We start from the raw sequence: 17,944 nt of genomic DNA on the forward strand, positions 1-17,944 counted from the left end.
TGTACATTTTTTATGATTTAATATGCAGCTCTTGTTTAGACTTTTAATTATTATTTCTTAGCAAACCCTGCACATTAAAATTTATAACAGGTGTCATTTATGGCTAATCATTTTTCTTTGCAGGGTTATGATGGACTTGTAGTTCGCTCAGCAACCAAAGTTACAGCTGATGTCATAAATGCCGCAGAGAGTCTCAAAGTAATAGGCCGGGCAGGAACTGGTGTTGACAATGTGGATGTAGATGCTGCTACGCGAAAAGGCATTATTGTCATGAAGTAAGGGGAAAAATGTGCATTATTAGTAGGCATTGCTGCTTCTGGTTAAAAACTGTTTGCTGTGATAGTGACATATGACTGCACTGACACTGTTGCAAGGTCTTTCGGTGTTTGGTGAGGGTATCGTAAACACCCTTTGTATCCAAGTGAGTGTAGGAAAGTCAGACACTAGAATGAAGTATTCACAAAAGTATGTGAACAGGAAGGGCTGTCATTTTGTGAAATGTATATTATGTAACGGATCATAACTAATATGTCTGTATAGTATCCAGGCAGTTCCCACAGGACAATATAGATGGTAAATGCAGTTGCTGCAGCTAATGTTCTGCTGTAAAGCTACACATCTAGGGTGTATGTAGTACCCTTTGTATGCTGTTTGTGTTTCAGTTAACTGAAATACCCACTGGAACTCTGACTTATAACACCCATAAAAATCCACAGATTGAGGCTGAATAGCAACATAACACCACCACAGACATGCAAACGGACATCATCTTAGAGTGTGTGTTTGGCATACTTCCACTGTGTTAACATGGCTTAGGAGGAGGCACTCCAGTGTAATGCAACCACATGGTAGATCAGGTGCAGTGGTGACACCTAATCAAGATGTATGGGCCCTGATGAACACACAGTGACAGTGTGCTGCCACACAGAATGAGCACAGTGCATGCAAAATTAATAACAGTCTGTACTGGTCAGTGAAAGAAGGTCAGATCTTATAGTGCATCAGAGTGAGGGAGGGTGGAGTGATGCACTATCCTGTAGGGTGCAGATGACAGGAGATGCAGTAACACACACATATCACAGTATTGCACAGTGATGCCTGTGTAGTTTATCCAAGGTATTTCTTTTTTCAATTGGCTTTTTGCCATTTGTTTGACCTTTTTACCCTTTTTCTTCAGTAATCATTCGAACACATGCCATAAGTGTTAGGAATCCTTGTTTAAGTCATCTTGAGAAAGTTTTAAAATTTTATTTATTTATTTGCAGTTGTTTAACCAGGATAGTCCATTGGGCCCAAGGAACCCATTTTCAATGGAGTCCTGGGGAGAAAAGCTCCACACACAGATTATACAAAGATTAAGTTCCACACATAGATTACTTGATGATTACAGAGTAAACATTATACAATTTCAGGTTATAATCATGTCAAATATATTTGAATCAAAAGTAATACATGCAATAGTTTTTTTTTTTTTTTTTTTTTTTTTTTTTGCTGATAGGAAGTTATATGCAGTAGGCTAGGAGATTGTTGGGTATAAGTAGGGAAATTATATACTACAAGCAAGCTTGAAATGTCTATCTGGGATTTGTAAGAAGGGGAAGAGAAGAAGAGTGGACAGTAGGCTATGGGGGATGGGAGCAGGAGCATTGCCATGCTGAAGTTAGATGACAATGAAGTTGTTTTTTAAAGTATGAGAGGCTAGTGGTAGTGAATGGAGGGGGTAGGGAGTTCCATGAGCGAGCTAGTGAGAAGGACAGGAGGTTTTGTCCTGGGGTCTGGAGGGTCTGTAAACCTCAATAAGGTTTTGATTGTTTGATCTTAGAAGTCTTTGGGTGTGGTGCATTTTAAAGGTAGTTGAGAGGGAGGGACAGAGGTATGGTTGGAATATGAGTTTATGGACATAGGTAAGCTGAGTGTAGGAAAGGTAGTTGGGGAGTTCTAGCCAGTTGAGTTTGTGAAGAGGTATACAGTGATGGGTTGATGATTTGTTGCTGGTGGCAAATCTGGCTATTTTATTGTAGCATGAGGACAGTTTGGCTTTGAGAGATGATTGTAGGTTTGTTAAAAGAGGGGCACAATAGAGAAGGGAAGGAAGGAGAAATGTGGTAGAAAGAGTAAGTTTAGTAGTTGGGGTGAGGAACCGATTATGTCGGTAGAGCATGCCGAGTTTTTGATGGGTTTTTTTTATGTTTAGTAGCAGATGGGAGTTGAAATTAAGCTTGTCATCGATTTGGACTCCTAGTAGTTTGGTTTCAGATACCAGCTCAAGAGGTGTGTTATTTTGGCTAGTGATAGAGAATAATTTCCTGTCAAAGTTATTAGTTTTAGAGGGAGTAAATATCATTAGTTTAGTTTTAGCAGCATTAAGTGCTAGATGGTTGTCTTTCATCCACTGTTCAGTGGAGGAGAAGGCATCTTGAGTAAGTTTTAAAGGGTTGGGATGGATGAGGCAGCACAGATAATTGTTGAATCATCTGCATATTGAATAATGTTTGCAAGAGGGACAGAGTGGAAAAGTCATTAATGAAAATATTGAAGAGGAGGGGGCCCAGTATAGAACCTTGTGGGACACCAGTGGGGGTGTTGAGAAAGGAGGAGGTGGCTTTCTTCCACTTAACAGCTTGTTGCCTATTAGAGAGAGAGCTGGTAAACCAAGTAAGGGATGATAATGTAAGGTTTAGTTTAGATAGTTTAGTAAGAAGTAAGTTATGAGAGATAGTGTCAAAGGCTTTAGAAAGATCGAGTAGGATGGTAGAAACAGTGAGGCCAGAGTCTCTAGCTTTATTCACAGTTTCTAAGAAGGATAGAAAATGATAGAAAAGCCTTCTCCATTCCCATATTGCACAGCTCTTTCTTACTGCAGAAAGCAGTTCATCAGAAACAAATCCCCAAACTGCCTTGCTAAAAAAAACAGAAATCTTCTTGGTGTTTTAAGAGTAAGTGCACAATTTTCTTTTCTGTATTATGTTTTTTTAATTGAGTTTTCTTTCACTTTTGAGGTCCTCATTTTGTTTCTTTGCTCCTTCAGTGCTGTGCCATGCTTGACATTTTCTGTCATAATTTTCTTTATTTTTTATTTTGGAAATGTGCTTGTGGCAAGACCTTTTCCTTGTGCCAGAAGGCACATCAGGTGCCTCTACTTTCTGGGAACTCAAAACACCTTAGATGATTGTGTAAGGGTTTCAGTGACTTGACAAAACAGTGTTAATGAAAGATTCTGCAAGTTTGGCTACTTAAAACAGCCACATTGGAGCACCAAGCTTCCTCTAGTTCTTCTGGTTCGTATGTCCAAGACTGATAAAGAAATCCAGATTTTATAGTTCTATTTAATAGTTCAAGATTCCCAAGGTCTCTTTTTCTAAGAAAATGGCATAATGTCCTTAATTCTTGTGGTAGTTTTGCCTGAATGTGAGTTTTTCAAATTACCTTCAATTATTGTTTTAGGCCAGCCCACTCTTTTTCTAAAATATGAGTAGGCTCCGTTCTATTGTAAACCCATTTCTCTTATCTGTGTAAGTGTACCCAGGTTTCTACATTTTAATTACAATTTATTGGTTGTGATAATTTGGCATTTTGATGCTAGAAAGATTAACTGCTGTCCGTGTGGTTCTGAGGCACCAGTAAAGCTTCCTATGAGGTTTCTTTCCAGGTCTTCATTTTCTCCTGCCCCCATCATTGGCTGCAGTGTCTGCTTTGATTTTGCCAATTCACCAGATGTGTAATCTCTTCTGCTGGTGTCTCACCATGTGTCATCACTGATTCTTTAACGTTCTTGCTTGAAATTACTATGCTGTGTTTTTTTTCCCAATACCATATTGAGTTCTAGTTGCAATGTCTATACTTTTGGGGTCAGCGGCCAAGTTTTTATTGTGAGCCTCGCCATACACAGTTGATTTTTAATCGTTAGGAACATCCAATTTGCAATCTGTTTGCCTTTCTAAAAAACAGAGTACTACAACTGTTTTCATACTGATTCCACATCCAGGCAGTTGACTAAAGGATGGCCTGTTGTACCTCAGGCCCAGTGGTGTCCTCTGCATCACCCCTACTCCATTTCCTCTGGTAATGAAGTTTATACTGAATGCCAGACAATGCAAAAATGCTGCTGCTGCTGTCAAATCCTTATTCCCATGTGCTGAAATTCCCAGCACTGCTGCTTCAGTTTTAGGGGGCTAAGGATGTTTCTGTCACTAGGCAGTTAATGTAATTGCCTCCACTCAAAGACCTACCAGTTAAAAGACCTACTGGGACAAATGGACGTATTCTCACCATGAACCTTTTCATATTTCTGATTCCTGGTGTTCTCACCTGTTTGGTGGAACTCTTAAATTTGCTTCATTTCTCTGTCAAAATCTCACTCTGGTGACCCCATTTCCGGCTTCCACTTAAGTCAGGATGTAGCTACCCCATCTTCTCTAAGTCTGTATAGCTTTTCATTTTTGATCTGTTAAGAGTCTGTGTCATTGTGATGCCTACTATGTGTTCAGTAATGTTGTCCTTCAAGGATGCATCTGCAGTCCTAACATATGGGTTGTCCTGCCTCAGGCAGTCCTTCGGTCGGCCGGATTCCAAAGTCTGGGTCTGGCCTCGGCTGATGTTGCACTTCACCCGACGTCATAGCTGCTGTGAATTGGGTATAAAGGCATCAGCCAACGCCATTTTCCTCAGTCTTTCTTGCCTCGCGGTGCCCGAAGCAGAAGTTGTTTGCAAGTGCCGGTCAGTCAGATCCAGAGATTTCTACTACCGAAGACTTCTAAAAAGCTAAGTACCCCGTTGGGGACTCTTTCTTGCCTCGGCCGATGTCAGAAAAAGTAAATAATTGTTTAACTTGTGGGAAACAAATACCTCATAAGGATTTCCACTCTTACTGCCTTCCTTGCTTAGGCCCAGACCACGACGTATCAGCTTGTCTAGCCTGTGCTTCCTTCAACCGACGGACACTTAGACGTCGGTCGGAGTTTGCGGAGGAGTTTTTTTGTCCCGCTTTTGCTTACAAAATGCCGTCGGAGACTCCAACTTCACAATTAGCTAAAAAGCGTAGGGAAAAGGACCGACACTCGCGGTTCGCGGTTTCGGCCGAAACCACGGTTAAGCCAACCGCGAGTGTCTCGGTTTCGGCTGAAACCGAGTCCTCGGTTCTTCCTTTGGCCGAAAGCATACCTCCGACAGCCGAGGCCTCACACAGCATGGCTGAATCTGCTACTGAAATTTCTCCTGCTGTAGCAGGCACCCAGGATTTATCAGATACTATTCCTTTAGACATATCTACTCCTGCACATGGAGCTGCTAAGCCCCCTGCATCTATGTCCATCAAGGCTTTTTCTAGGGCTAAAGCAGCTAAATCTTCTAAGGCCTTGCCTGCTAAAACCCCACACAGGCCTACCTCTAGTTCCCAAATGCTCAGCCTGGCTGAGGATCTCATTTCTTTGATCAGGGGATCCCAACCTCACCCAGACAGGGCCTCTCAACCCCTCCAGAGAAAAGGCCTAGAGCAGAGCCCCCCGATCCAGTTTCTACTGACTACTCCTCGGATGAGTCAGAAAACTCAAATCCTCCAGAAGGCCCTTATTCTCCATATGAGGATTCTGATGCAGAAGACTCCATTCCTTCTGCCTCTCCTCCTGAGGAATTTTCTTTTGGGGAAACCTTACATGCTATGAGAGCAATTTCAATGGCAGGGCCAGGATTTCTCAGATTCAAGGAAAAGGCTAAGGACCTTTTTACATTTACCACAGCATAGGCCTTTAGCCATTCCTCCAGTACTAACAGTTGTGGATGATGCATTTAATGATGCCTGTACTGCTCCTGACTCTCTTCCCCCGGCCCCTGCTAAACCCGACAGATATTACAGGGTCCCGGACACACACTTTCACTTGTATAAGGCTCCTATTGCAGATCCTGAAACCATTTCACAGGGCCCAAAAGCTGTAGCAGCTGCCTCTGCCAAAAACCCCCTCCCCTCTGAAAGAGAATCTAGAGCATTAGAGAGATGGGATAAAAAAGTTTATACTTCTGCTACTCTTTCGGCTAGGGCCTTAAACTGTCAATTCCACATGATTCAGTATCAGGAATTTTTGTTAGACCAGCTAAATAAAAAGCTGTCCTCTCCTGAACCTATAGACTGTAAGTCCCTTCAGGATTTGGTACATAACACTCTGCAGGTCAGTAATCATTCTTTAAAATGCGGCTATGATGCACTGGGGGCTTCCTTTAGATCAACTATGACTGGAACAGTGATCAGAAGGCATGCATGGTTAAAAGAGCAATCCTTACCAGACCATGTAAAGTCAAAGCTCCTAGATGCTCCCTTGGAGAAACAAAGTTTGTTCGGCTCCCCTGCACAGCAAGTGCTAAAGAAGGTGGAAGAAAAAGCAAAATCTGTTCAAACAGTCAAGGATTTCTTACAGGTCCAACCTCCGAGGTTTAGTAGAAATTGGCCTTCGAAGACTTGGTCGTTTCCAGACACCTCCAGAGCACAGAGAGGTAGAAATAGGCACCCAAGAGGCAGAGGTCAATCCAGAGGTGCCTACAGGGGACGTCAGTGGCAGCCTAACAACCAGAGAAGTACTGCCACAGATCCAGCTACTACCACTTCCACAGGACAGACACAATGACTTGGCTCTGATACCGCCTACCAGGGAACAACTGGAAGCACCCTTAGGCGGAAAGCTAGCCTTATTTTCCGTAAACTGGCATTACATTACAGGAGACAAATGGATTTTACAGACAATAGACAAAGGCTACAGGTTTCACTTCCACACTCTACCAAAAAAGAGAGGAATGCCAAACCTTCCACCAAACCAAAAAACAAACGCTCTAGGACAAATCAACCACTTACTAAGGATGAGAGCTATAGAAAAGGTACCACCTATGGAACAAGGACAAGGATTTTACTCCAGACTTTTCCTGATACCAAGAAAAGAAAACCAATGGAGGCCTATTCTCGACCTGTCCGCTCTGAACACATATCTCATTGTTCCAAAATTCAAAATGCTGACCCTACAGCAACTTCTTCCCATGCTGGGCAAGGAGTCTTGGCTGGTGACTCTAGATCTCAAGGAGGCATACCTGCACGTCCCTATACGACCAGATTGCAGAAGATACCTCAGATTTCTTGCAGGATCAGAGCATTATCAATTCTCAGCATTGCCCTTTGGCTTATCTACTGCGCCCAGAGTATTCACAAAATGCCTGGCATCAGTAATTGCTCATTGCAGGCTTCAGGGAATTCAGATTTATCCATACCTGGACGACTGCCTGATACAAGCGGACAACAAGACCAAATTAACACAAGATTTGGAAAAGGTTATACAACTACTTCAAGCCCTGGGATACACAGTCAACATGAAAAAGTCAAGGCCGGTACCATCCCAAAGGATAACATTCTTGGGTGCAGAACTGGACACTTCAAATCAGATGGCGTTTCTCACAGCAGAAAAACAAAAGCAACTACCACTCTATTTCATGGCATTAACAACACAGAACCAGCTTACAGCAAGGAAAGTCCTGCAAGCCCTGGGTTACATGGCATCCTGCATAATATTGATTCCACATGCCAGGCTGCATATGAGGAAGTTGCAATGGTACCTAAGGAATATATGGTCTCAACACAAGCACAGCCTAGAAGCCCAGATTCCAATAATCCCATGCCTGAAGCAAGAATTCCTGTGGTGGGCTCAGGCCTGTCAGTTGAACAGAGGACTGCCTTTCCACAAACCTCACCCAAGCCAGACTATCACCATGGACGCCTCGGACCTAGGCTGGGGGGCACACATGGTGGACAAGTGTATACAAGGCCTATGGACACAAGACCAGCTGAACCTACACATAAATCCAAAAAGAGATGCTGGCAGTGAAACGGGTAATTCAGACATTCAGACCGTTTCTTCAACAGGGTCATTTGCTGATAAGGACGGACAACACCACAGTCATGTGGTATATCAACAAACAAGGAGGCACACACTCCTATCTTTTATGCCGGATGGCAATGGACCTGTGGAATGTAGCCCTGAACCTCAACATTCAGCTCCAGGCCATATTTCTGCCAGGAAAAGAAAATATACTAGCAGACACCTTAAGCAGAACTACCACGGATGCCCACGAATGGATGCTGCATCCAGACATCTTCAAATCCATTACAAAGAAATGGGGACTACCAGAAATAGACCTGTTCGCATCCCCACACAACCACCAATTGAGGAAATTCTGCACAAGGGCATACCACCCACTTGCTTGGAAGGTGGACTCCCTCTCCTTCAGTTGGGAAAACCTGACAGCATATGCATTCCCACCTCTTCCTTTGATGCACAAAGTGCTACTGAAGATCAAAGAAGATCGCCCAAGGATCATCCTGATAGCTCCAGACTGGCCGAGGCAGCATTGGTACCCGCTACTGAGGAGTATGTCTCGAACACACGCATGGCCTCTACCTCTAGTTCCTTTACTGCTAACACAGAAAAACTTCAAGATCCTACATCCAAACTTGAAAACACTGCAGCTAGCTGCCTGGAATATTACATAAAAGAAAATAACCCAGATTTATCCCAGAGGGTTAAAGACATTATACTGGAGGCTCGCAGACCCTCCACAAGGAAGACTTATTCAGCCAAATGGAAAAGATACCTCATTTGGAGTTCAGCAAAAGGAGAAAATGTATCATTAGCAAACATAGCTAACATCCTGGAATATTTAGCAGAACTTTTCCACAATGGCCTGTCTTACTCCTCCATTAAGATTCATGCATCAGCAATTTCAGCAGAATACAACATGGATCCTCCAGTCTTCTCTCATCCTCTACTCGGGCAGTTTCTGAGAGGAATTAAAAATGTAAAGCCTCCAAGGAAGCCACCTTTGCCTACATGGGACCTTAACTTTGTGCTGGAAAGGTTAACACTTCCCCCTTTCGAGCCAGCAGCAACAGCAGAATTACAGTTCTTATCTTGGAAAACTGCTTTCCTGCTTGCAATCACTTCAGCAAGAAGGGTTTCTGAATTACAGGCATTAATGGCAGTACAGCCCTTCCTTATCTTCCATCAGGATAGTGTCCTTGAGAACTAACCCTACTTTTATGCCAAAGGTGGTCTCCAGGGTATCATTGAACCAAGCAATCCACCTACCAACATTCTTCCCCAACCCACAGAACAGGGGGGAAAGACTACTACATACCTTGGATGTGCACAGGCAATTGCGCTACTATCTGGCCAGAACCAAGAACAATAGAAAAACTGACCAGCTTCTGGTAGCATATGCAACAGGAATGGAAGGAAAAGCAATTTCAAAACAGACAATCTCAAAATGGATAGGAAATTGCATCAGATTTTGTTACTCTTTTCATGGAAAGACAACTCCAGAAAACATCAGACCTCACTCCACAAGAGCTACAGCCACTACTACAGCTTTCTTACGAGGAGTGGCTACCAAAGACATTCTAAAGGCTGCTGCTTGGAGCTCCGTGCATACATTTGCCAAGCATTATAATCGACCTTTATACTCCAGATCCCGAGCAGGTTTTGCTACTGCTGTTTTGCAAGGGATCTTAACTACACCATAATCATCTTAGTGCCTCCTCCCCCAGTTTGGCTGTTGTATTCTACCCATATGTTAGGACTGCAGATGCATCCTTGAAGGACATAGTACAGTTTTGTAACTACCATAAATGTAGATGTCCGAGAGGTATGCATCTGCAGTCAGGATTACCCACCCTCCTTCCCCTCTGTGGTACTCCTAGGGTATTTGCCCATCTTGTAGCTAGCTGGGGGAATCTATTATGGTGTATTTGTTTGTATATATGTATATACATGTTTATTTTTGTTTGCTCTCTACTGTTTGGAATCATTTGCATTTATCCAAATTTAGCCTTCCTAGAGGGCACCTGGCATCTGGGGCAAGAAACACTGAGGAAAATGGCGTCGGCTGATGCCTTTATACCCAATTCACAGCAGCTATGACGTCGGGTGAAGTGCGACATCAGCCGAGGCCAGACCCAGACTTTGAACTGCCGATCAAGGGCTGCCTGAGGCAGGACAAACCCATATGTTAGGACTGCAGATGCATACCTCTCGGATATCTACATTTATGGTAGGTACAAAACTGTACTTTACTTTACCCCTTCAAGCCCATGACTTCTGAATATTAGAACTCTGTTCTTTTTTTGTGCCTCTTAAATCTGGAAATAGGGTACTAGAGCTCCAGGCACTCTGTTAAGCCTCCTTCCTTTGTTACCTACAAGGATGGGATACCACTAAGGAGCAACCCATCTCTGTCATTTTTTAATTTTTTTTTATATTAAACAAGAAACATCTTTAGTGAATTATCACGTATAACATAGGCAATCATACATTTATATAAATGAAAACAAACCATATTGACATTTTCAGTTATGAACATTATACATCACATATAATCCTCTATATAGTCATTGTCATTCGACCATTACAAAGCTCATTCAATTCCTGCCTTCTCTTAAACCTCATTCCTCCTCCAGAGCATTATTCTGCAAGTATTATTGCCATAATTCATTTTATCTGTGTAATTTGCTCCTACCCTTTTCTAAAGATCCCATTTCCAGTTATTTTATTTCTGTTACTATAATCACTACTTCTAGTATGGTTGGTTTAGACTTTGATTTCCGTTTTTTAGTAATTGTCTTTTTGGCAGCCCCCTGAATTAAACTCCGCAAGGTCTTACTATGTCTAGGTAATTCTGATTCTGTGTCACAGCTCAAAAAATTATTTCCTTAGTTTTTGCTCACCCAGCATTTCTGACAGAGTAGTCTACAGGGAATTTATAAAGTCTACCAGCTAATTACATTTCCAAAAAAATTTCCCGATTACCTCTTTCTTCCCCGTCACACCTTCAACATTTGTAATTTACCTGAGGAAATGTTCTTTGGCGTCTGCTTGGGGTATAAAAATGGGTCTCCTTCAGAGTATCGAAATTGCAGAACATCGAACCTCTGATCATCAAGGACCAGAGGATTGAAGTTCTGCCATATCGAACTCTAAGTTTTATTTCAAACTCAAGAAGTTTTATTTCACATTTTTGCAGGGGGACAAGCCTTCCTGCACCCCCCACACCCCCTGCTACTAAAATATACCAACTCCAAGATCGCACTACAGTGAAGAGAAAGGCACAGAATGGGAAATTTACCTTTTCACTGCAGTGCGAAATGGGAAATTTACCTTTTCATCGTAGTGCGATCTCAGTTGGTATATTTAAGTAGCAGGAGGTGTGGGGGGTGCAGGAGGCTTGCCACCCTGCAAAAACTTACAAGTAGAGTTTTTATCTATTTTAATTTAGTCTACTTTCATGCTCGATGTTACAGACATAGATCATCTTTTCCTCTATGTGTGGCTTCATGTTCTGCAACTTTGAGCATTTGAAGTAAACCCATAAAAATACGTATGCAAACACTTCTAATCAAAAATCCTAAATCTTCTATTTTTTGTTAAATATTTGGCAGCCATGCACACATCCTCCCATTATTTCTTTGTGAATTAGTTATCCAAACTCTTCTTTTCTAATCTCCTCTGATTCTTTTAGTTATTAGGCAATATTTTATATACCCTACTAATTATCAGTTTTTTAACAGCAGCTCCTGTTCTAGATTCTGTGGAAACCTCTACTAGTTCTAGTCCTTCACTTAGGATTCCTTTCTCTTTGCCTATACTCTGCCATCCCTATGAGGGAATGATATCAGTCTCTAGCTTGCAGTCCAAATGTAGTTTGTCCTTTCCCTCTCTAATTCTTTTCTCCCAATACTTTGGTTCCTTTGCCAGTTTTCTGCAGTACATTCCATCACTTTCTTGCCTATTCTCTGTACCCCTAATTGCAGTTACTATCGTCAGGATGTCTTTTTTTTCTATTCCCTCGTTGGCTTAGTTCTCAAAATATTTTCTGCTGTTTTATGAATATAATATTCTTAAAGTAATTAGATGTTTTCTCAATCGTACTCCCAAAATTCCCAGTCTCTGTTTCTTGTGCTTACCCCCAGTTTCTAATTATCCTTCTCACTTTTGGATTCTGAAGCTTTCTGCTCTAAGGGAGCTCTAACGTGTAGCTCTCAGTAGCTCCTCTTCTCAACTCCAATCCCAAAGTTCTATCTTGTGTCCACAAAAGTGGACTCACTATCTCAATGTATTTTGGTCCTGGTTCCTCTTCCCAGATAAAATCCTTCAAATTTGCCATCTCACAATCTCTTCCTTTTGCTTTATTTCAAAATATGTTCGGTTCTAGGTTATAAAACTAGAAGGACTAAAACATTTTCACTGCTTGTACCTGTTATTCATATCCATACATAAAACAGAGCTTTTCTGTATTTAGTCTTATGTATTTTAAACATTAAAACCACACTCCCTTAGCTATATAAGTTTCTGTTTTTTACCCACTTTAAGCACTTCATTTTATCATATCCAAATATTTATATTTTTTTTAAGATTTGTGTGGGTACATGTTATTGCCTTTTATTTATCTGCATAACATAATTTTAAGGGCAAGACATTTGACTGTCTTTACATGTTTGTGTTTTTTAAAATATTTATTTTTTGTTTCAGAATGTCAAAATTTGTTCTGTCTTTTGAAAATATTTTCTGCTACAAACCAATTGTATTCTATTGGAATTCAGTCCTTATTTATTTTCTTGGTGGTTGTTCATATAATAACAAACTATGTCAGTGTGGTTAACCCCAACCCATATTTCAAAAATCAAACAGAACATAACATATTGCAAAAAACTTTAATTTTGCCTGATATTTCTGAAATCACAATTATGTTTCTGCATTCTGACCCACCAAAACTGGTTCTGCCATTTTCTTTACCATTTCCAGCTGGATTTCTCTTGTTCCATTGTTCCGTCTGGTTTGACATTTTGAAACCACATTGCCATTTTTCATTCCATTTAACCACATTGTTCCATGACTGTTTATTTTTAGATTGATCCACTGTACATCATTTTTTTATCACCTCACTGAAACGGTTATTTATATTGTTCCATCTTGAAGTAACCTTTGATATTTGTTTATCACATGCATCTTCCTCTTTCAGGTTCCTTGTTGATTTTCCTTAGCTAAACGGTGCAGCATCCTTCTTTTTTTCATAAATATTTTTTTCTCCTTCCAATTCTTTTGTTCAATAAAATCTTTCAGAGCTTTGAAGACCTTCCATCTTGTTTTTCACACATTCCAATTTTCTCTCTTCTGTTCCACAGTTAACAATTTATCCCATCTTCCAAACCTTTAATTATTTAGTCTTTCCCTATCATTTCCATTAATTTCTTTCTTCCATTTCTGTTAACAAGAGTATTTAGTAGATCTTTCATAATTTCTGAAATATTTTAATCTTGATTTCTGGTAATTTTTTTTTTTATTCCAAGATTACTTTTTTTCTTTAACTTTCTTACTTTTTAAACTTAGAGTTTTTTATGTTTTCTTTTTTGCTTTCTTGTTATTCTTTGGCAATTTTTTTCTAGTTGTTCTGCTAAACTTCTCATTGTTTAATAGGTACTTTTTATTGCTATTTTAAGCACCAGTTATGCCTTTTAGCTCTTTTTTTTTTGTTGTAATCAGTTAAACTCTGAACTTTTTTATTAGCCCTTTACAATTTTATTTCTTTTTCTTGGTGTCCCTTTTTATCTCTATGTCTCACTTTGTTCCCCTTTTGTATTTGCTTTTTTTTCTCTCACTTTTCTTTCTAAATTTTTTTCTCCTAATAATTTCCACTTCTTTTTTTTTAAATCCCTCTTAAAAACCTTTTTTTGGAAGATCAGTCCTAAAGCTAACTTTTCTCATTTTTCCACCACTCCTAATAACATCCGAATAATTTCCACTTCTCATTCCTTAAATTCCTCTGTTTAACAGGTAGGTGGGGAAGCACCAGTGTCACATTTTTATTTCATTACCGTGCATTTTTATTTTAGTTACTATTGGCACGTGATCTGAAGTAGTTATTGATACATATCAAAACTTTCAATTAAATGCACTTGTACCTGTGAAATATAACTTCTGTCTAGCCTAGCCCAGTTTTTGTACCTTGGGGAATAATATGTAGGTTCTCTCAGAGCTCTTACTAATGAATTCATGTCATTCATACCAAATATTTTCATCACTTTTTTCAAAAATCTACCCTTTTTTGTTATATTTTCCCTTCTAGGCCCCCCAGGTGCATCCTCACTGTTGCAAATCAAATTCCATTCCCCACGTACAAGTAATATTCTGTGCTGAAAGCTGACTATTTCTCCATTTTATTTTAATTCGCTCTGAGCACATTTGACTTGATTTTTTTCTCCAGATGACTAGAAGTCACGTCTTGCACCTAAGCTGGAGCCTGAACTGCCTTTTTCTGCACAGCTGCAGGATTCTTACCAGCCAGTGTTTTCTCCTTACCTTTTGTGTTTGATTTTCTTTCAAGTTCTCTAAATTTCTTCTGTGCTGGCATCCAAGCAGTGCATTTACTAGCCAGAAACTGAAACTTACCCAAGGTAACCGATTCGCTGGTTCTTTTTTTCTGAGTTTCTGTTTTCACGCTGGGAGAGCTGAAGTTAACATACTTAGTGTGCAGCCATCTTGGAAGTCTCGACAAACCCATGTTCCTGGTCAAAATTTACAACGGAATTGAATCTAAAGTTTGTTTATCTTCTAGTATTCCTCCCAGAGTGTGCTGATTTAGAGAATCTACATTTCATGATGTGCACAGACTGCTGACTGTTTGCAGAACCAGCTGTAGTTCTTGGATCTTTTCCTCCTTTAAGCCTTAATGACAGCATTTTTCATAAGTGTGGTGTTTGCTTTCCTTGTAATCTTTTCGAGGGAAACAATATCTGTAATGAGCTTTCCATTCCTTCTTTCCATAATTCTATTGGAATGCTATTACCTGTGTTATGTATGTTCACACATTCTTTTGTCTCTTGAAAGGATATTGGGACTATTATAATATTTGTGTCCTGCGTAGTTAATTTAGGTAAGTCTGTGTGCCTCAAAAAAAAAAAATTCTAAATTCAGCAGCCATTCCCATCCATACCATGGTCTTGAATACAAATCTTGAAAATAATCCCAAAAGATGTTTGCTATTATTTATAATCCTTTAATCTAACTATCAGCTTGGGATGATATGCTCGACAAGCCACGATGCTTCGCTAAGGACTGCTTGCACCTGTCACCCCTGGTCTTTTGGATATTGGCAAAGGCTCTTGCTACCCCCATAGTGCCTTTTTTAGGCAAGGCTCAAAAGACAAACCCACCTCCATAGGTATCACAAGGGATAAGAAACTAAGAGCAATGCTACTCAATGCCAGAAGTCTAAACCTCAAGATGCACGCACTCGAAACTCTCCTTAGCATGGAGAACATCGATATCTGTGCAGTAACAGAAACCTGGTTCACGGCTCCCGAGAGCACCCCAGCGCTACCAGGTTATACCTCATACCATGCTTTTCGGCCCCAAAACTTGGACCGAACCACAAAAGGAGGGGGAGTATCGATATTCATCAGATACCCACACCTCCTGGTTGGTGGCAAAGCACGAAGCATCAGAGACTATCCATGTGCAACTAACAGTGGGTAAAACTGCCTTCCAGTTTATAGCCTGCTACAGACCACACTCCCAAACCCAGGAACCCTACTCGGCCTTCCTGAGAACATTGGAAAATATGAAGGTCTCTCCAAACACCATTATATTGGGCGACTTCAACTACCCGAACATAGACTGGGAGCATTACTCTAGCTCCAACACCCTAGCCCAAAGGTTCGTAGAATTTATAAACTCAAATGCTATGGAACAACTTGTTACCACTCTCACAAGAGGGGAAAACGTACTGGACCTGATCATCACCAACATGGGGACTCTATGCTCCAGAACAGAACAGAAGTGTATCCCTCACTGGTAAGATCAGACCATAAACTAATCTCACTGGATATTCACATCCCGACCCCACCCACTGCCTAGAAACCCACAGTGAAAAACTTCTCTAAAGCAAATTTCACACTCCTCAAAACCGAGCTGGAATCCTTCAAAGCCCCCAGGCCTGTGGAAAATACGGCCCAGACCGCAGAATCCTTTATAAACGCATTCTATGAACACCTTCAGGAATGCATGGATCATGCGATCCCAAATAAAACCAAGACCAAACCCCCAAAGGCAGACGTCCTGTCTGGTGGACCCCAGCCATAAACTATACAATAGAAGGAGGAATCTACTAAATGATAGAGCAAAATCCCAAAAAGGGAAGGCATCACTGATCAGTATTAGCAAAAAACTACGGGCACTCATAAAATTGTCTAAGGTCAGCTTCGAGAGAAAAATTGCACAGGACACTAAGGATAATCACAAGGCTTTCTTTAGTTATGTTAGGAACCTGGGTGGTAATTCCCAGATATGCTCAGAATTAGTCCAAAATGACAAAAAATGCACAGAACCCACAGACATTGCCAACATCCTAGCTGACAGGTTCAGTGCAAACTCCCCCCCCCCCACCAAAAGGGCAAATATCTGTCCCAGCAGAGTGCTGCCCCTGACATCTCAGATGCTCAAGTAGAGCCGCCTCTCCAAAGCAAAAACACAGCATCAATGGGACCAGGCGGTGTCCCGGGCTGCGTCCTACATGAACTCCAAGAAGAGCTAAACCCAAACATAAAACTACTGTTCAATCTCAGCCTTACTACAGGATATGTGCCCAAAGAGTGGCGTACAGCAACAGTGGTCCCTCTCCATAAAGGTGGTGCCTCAACGGATCCTGGAAACTATCGCCCCATAAGCCTGACTAGCTTGGTCTGCAAAGCTATGGAAAGGATCATCATGGACCTCATAAATAAAGATATTGGTGACCTACAGACACTGGATCCTACCCAGTTCGGCTTTAAGGGCAGATCCTGCCTCTTAAACCTGGTTGATTTCTTTGAAACAGTCACCAAGGCCATTGACGAGGGGAAGGTGGTTCACACAGCCTACCTGAACCTCGCAAAAGCCTTCAATACAATACCCCACTCAGGCATTATAGATAAGCTCACCAGCTTAAATATAAACCCCAATGTCACTAGATGGACTGCAAACTGGCTCAAGGACAGAACCCACATGGTTAGAATTGCTGGAGCCATGTCGGACTCCAAACCAGTTACAAGTGGTATCCCACAAGGCTCAGTCCTGGGACCTCTCTTGTTCAGTATATATTTCTCTGAGGTACAGGCCAACACGGAAGGACTGTGGCTGACCAAGTTCGCAGATGACTGCAAACTGGGCGCCATAATCGACTCTCCAGCCGACACAAGCATCCTCCAAAAGGGCCTCATAGAAACAGACAACTGGTGCCAGAGCCATGGCCTCAAGCTAAATGCCAAAAAATGTATAGTCATTCCCTTTGGCATTAACAAAGTGCCCACAAATTACCACATAGGTGGTAATCCATTAAGTACAGAAGTAATTAGGGACCTGGGGACCCAAGTTGATAGCAATCTCTCATTTGACAACCACGTGGCCAAAGTGGTTAGAAAAACATTTTATATAACCCACCTAATCATGAAGGGATTCACATCTAGATCAGGGGAGGTCATCGTGCCTCTTTACTCATCCCTCATCAGGCCCATAATTGAGTACAATGCCCCTTTTGGGATGTACCTTACCAGACACCTGCAGCAACTGGAAAGACCCCAAAGTACCTCACCAAGAGGATCAAAGGGCTCAAACAGATGCCATATGCTGCCCAGTTAAAGAAACTCCAGCTCTACTCAGTGGCATACCGCCTGTTCAGAGGCGATCTGTGCCTGACGTATAAAGCCATGTCCAACCCGGAATTAATGGACATGCTGCACCTCAGAAAATCCAAATCCCATCGAGCTACGCGCTCGAGAGACTTTAACCTTAGCACTGAAAAAAATAGGACATGCTGTAGGGACAGATTCATAACCCAGAGGCTCCCTTCACTCTGGAATAAAATCCCAGTCCAGGTTAGGCAGAGTCCC

At 41.4% G+C, this 17,944-nt stretch overlaps 1 protein-coding gene across 1 annotated transcript in view; it reads left to right on the top strand.

The window, feature by feature from the left end:
• PHGDH (phosphoglycerate dehydrogenase) overlaps nt 1-17,944 on the top strand; it is a 376,392-nt gene that overhangs the window by 55,500 nt on the left and 302,948 nt on the right. Inside the window, exon 2 of the mRNA XM_044075497.1 lies at nt 124-275. Within this exon, the coding sequence (XP_043931432.1) occupies nt 124-275 (152 nt within the window). The remainder of the gene's footprint in view (nt 1-123; nt 276-17,944) is intronic.

The sequence above is a fragment of the Protopterus annectens genome, chromosome 6.part1, assembly GCF_019279795.1.
Source record: "Protopterus annectens isolate FY-2018-M chromosome 6.part1, PAN1.0, whole genome shotgun sequence".
Lineage (NCBI taxonomy): Eukaryota > Metazoa > Chordata > Ceratodontiformes > Protopteridae > Protopterus > Protopterus annectens.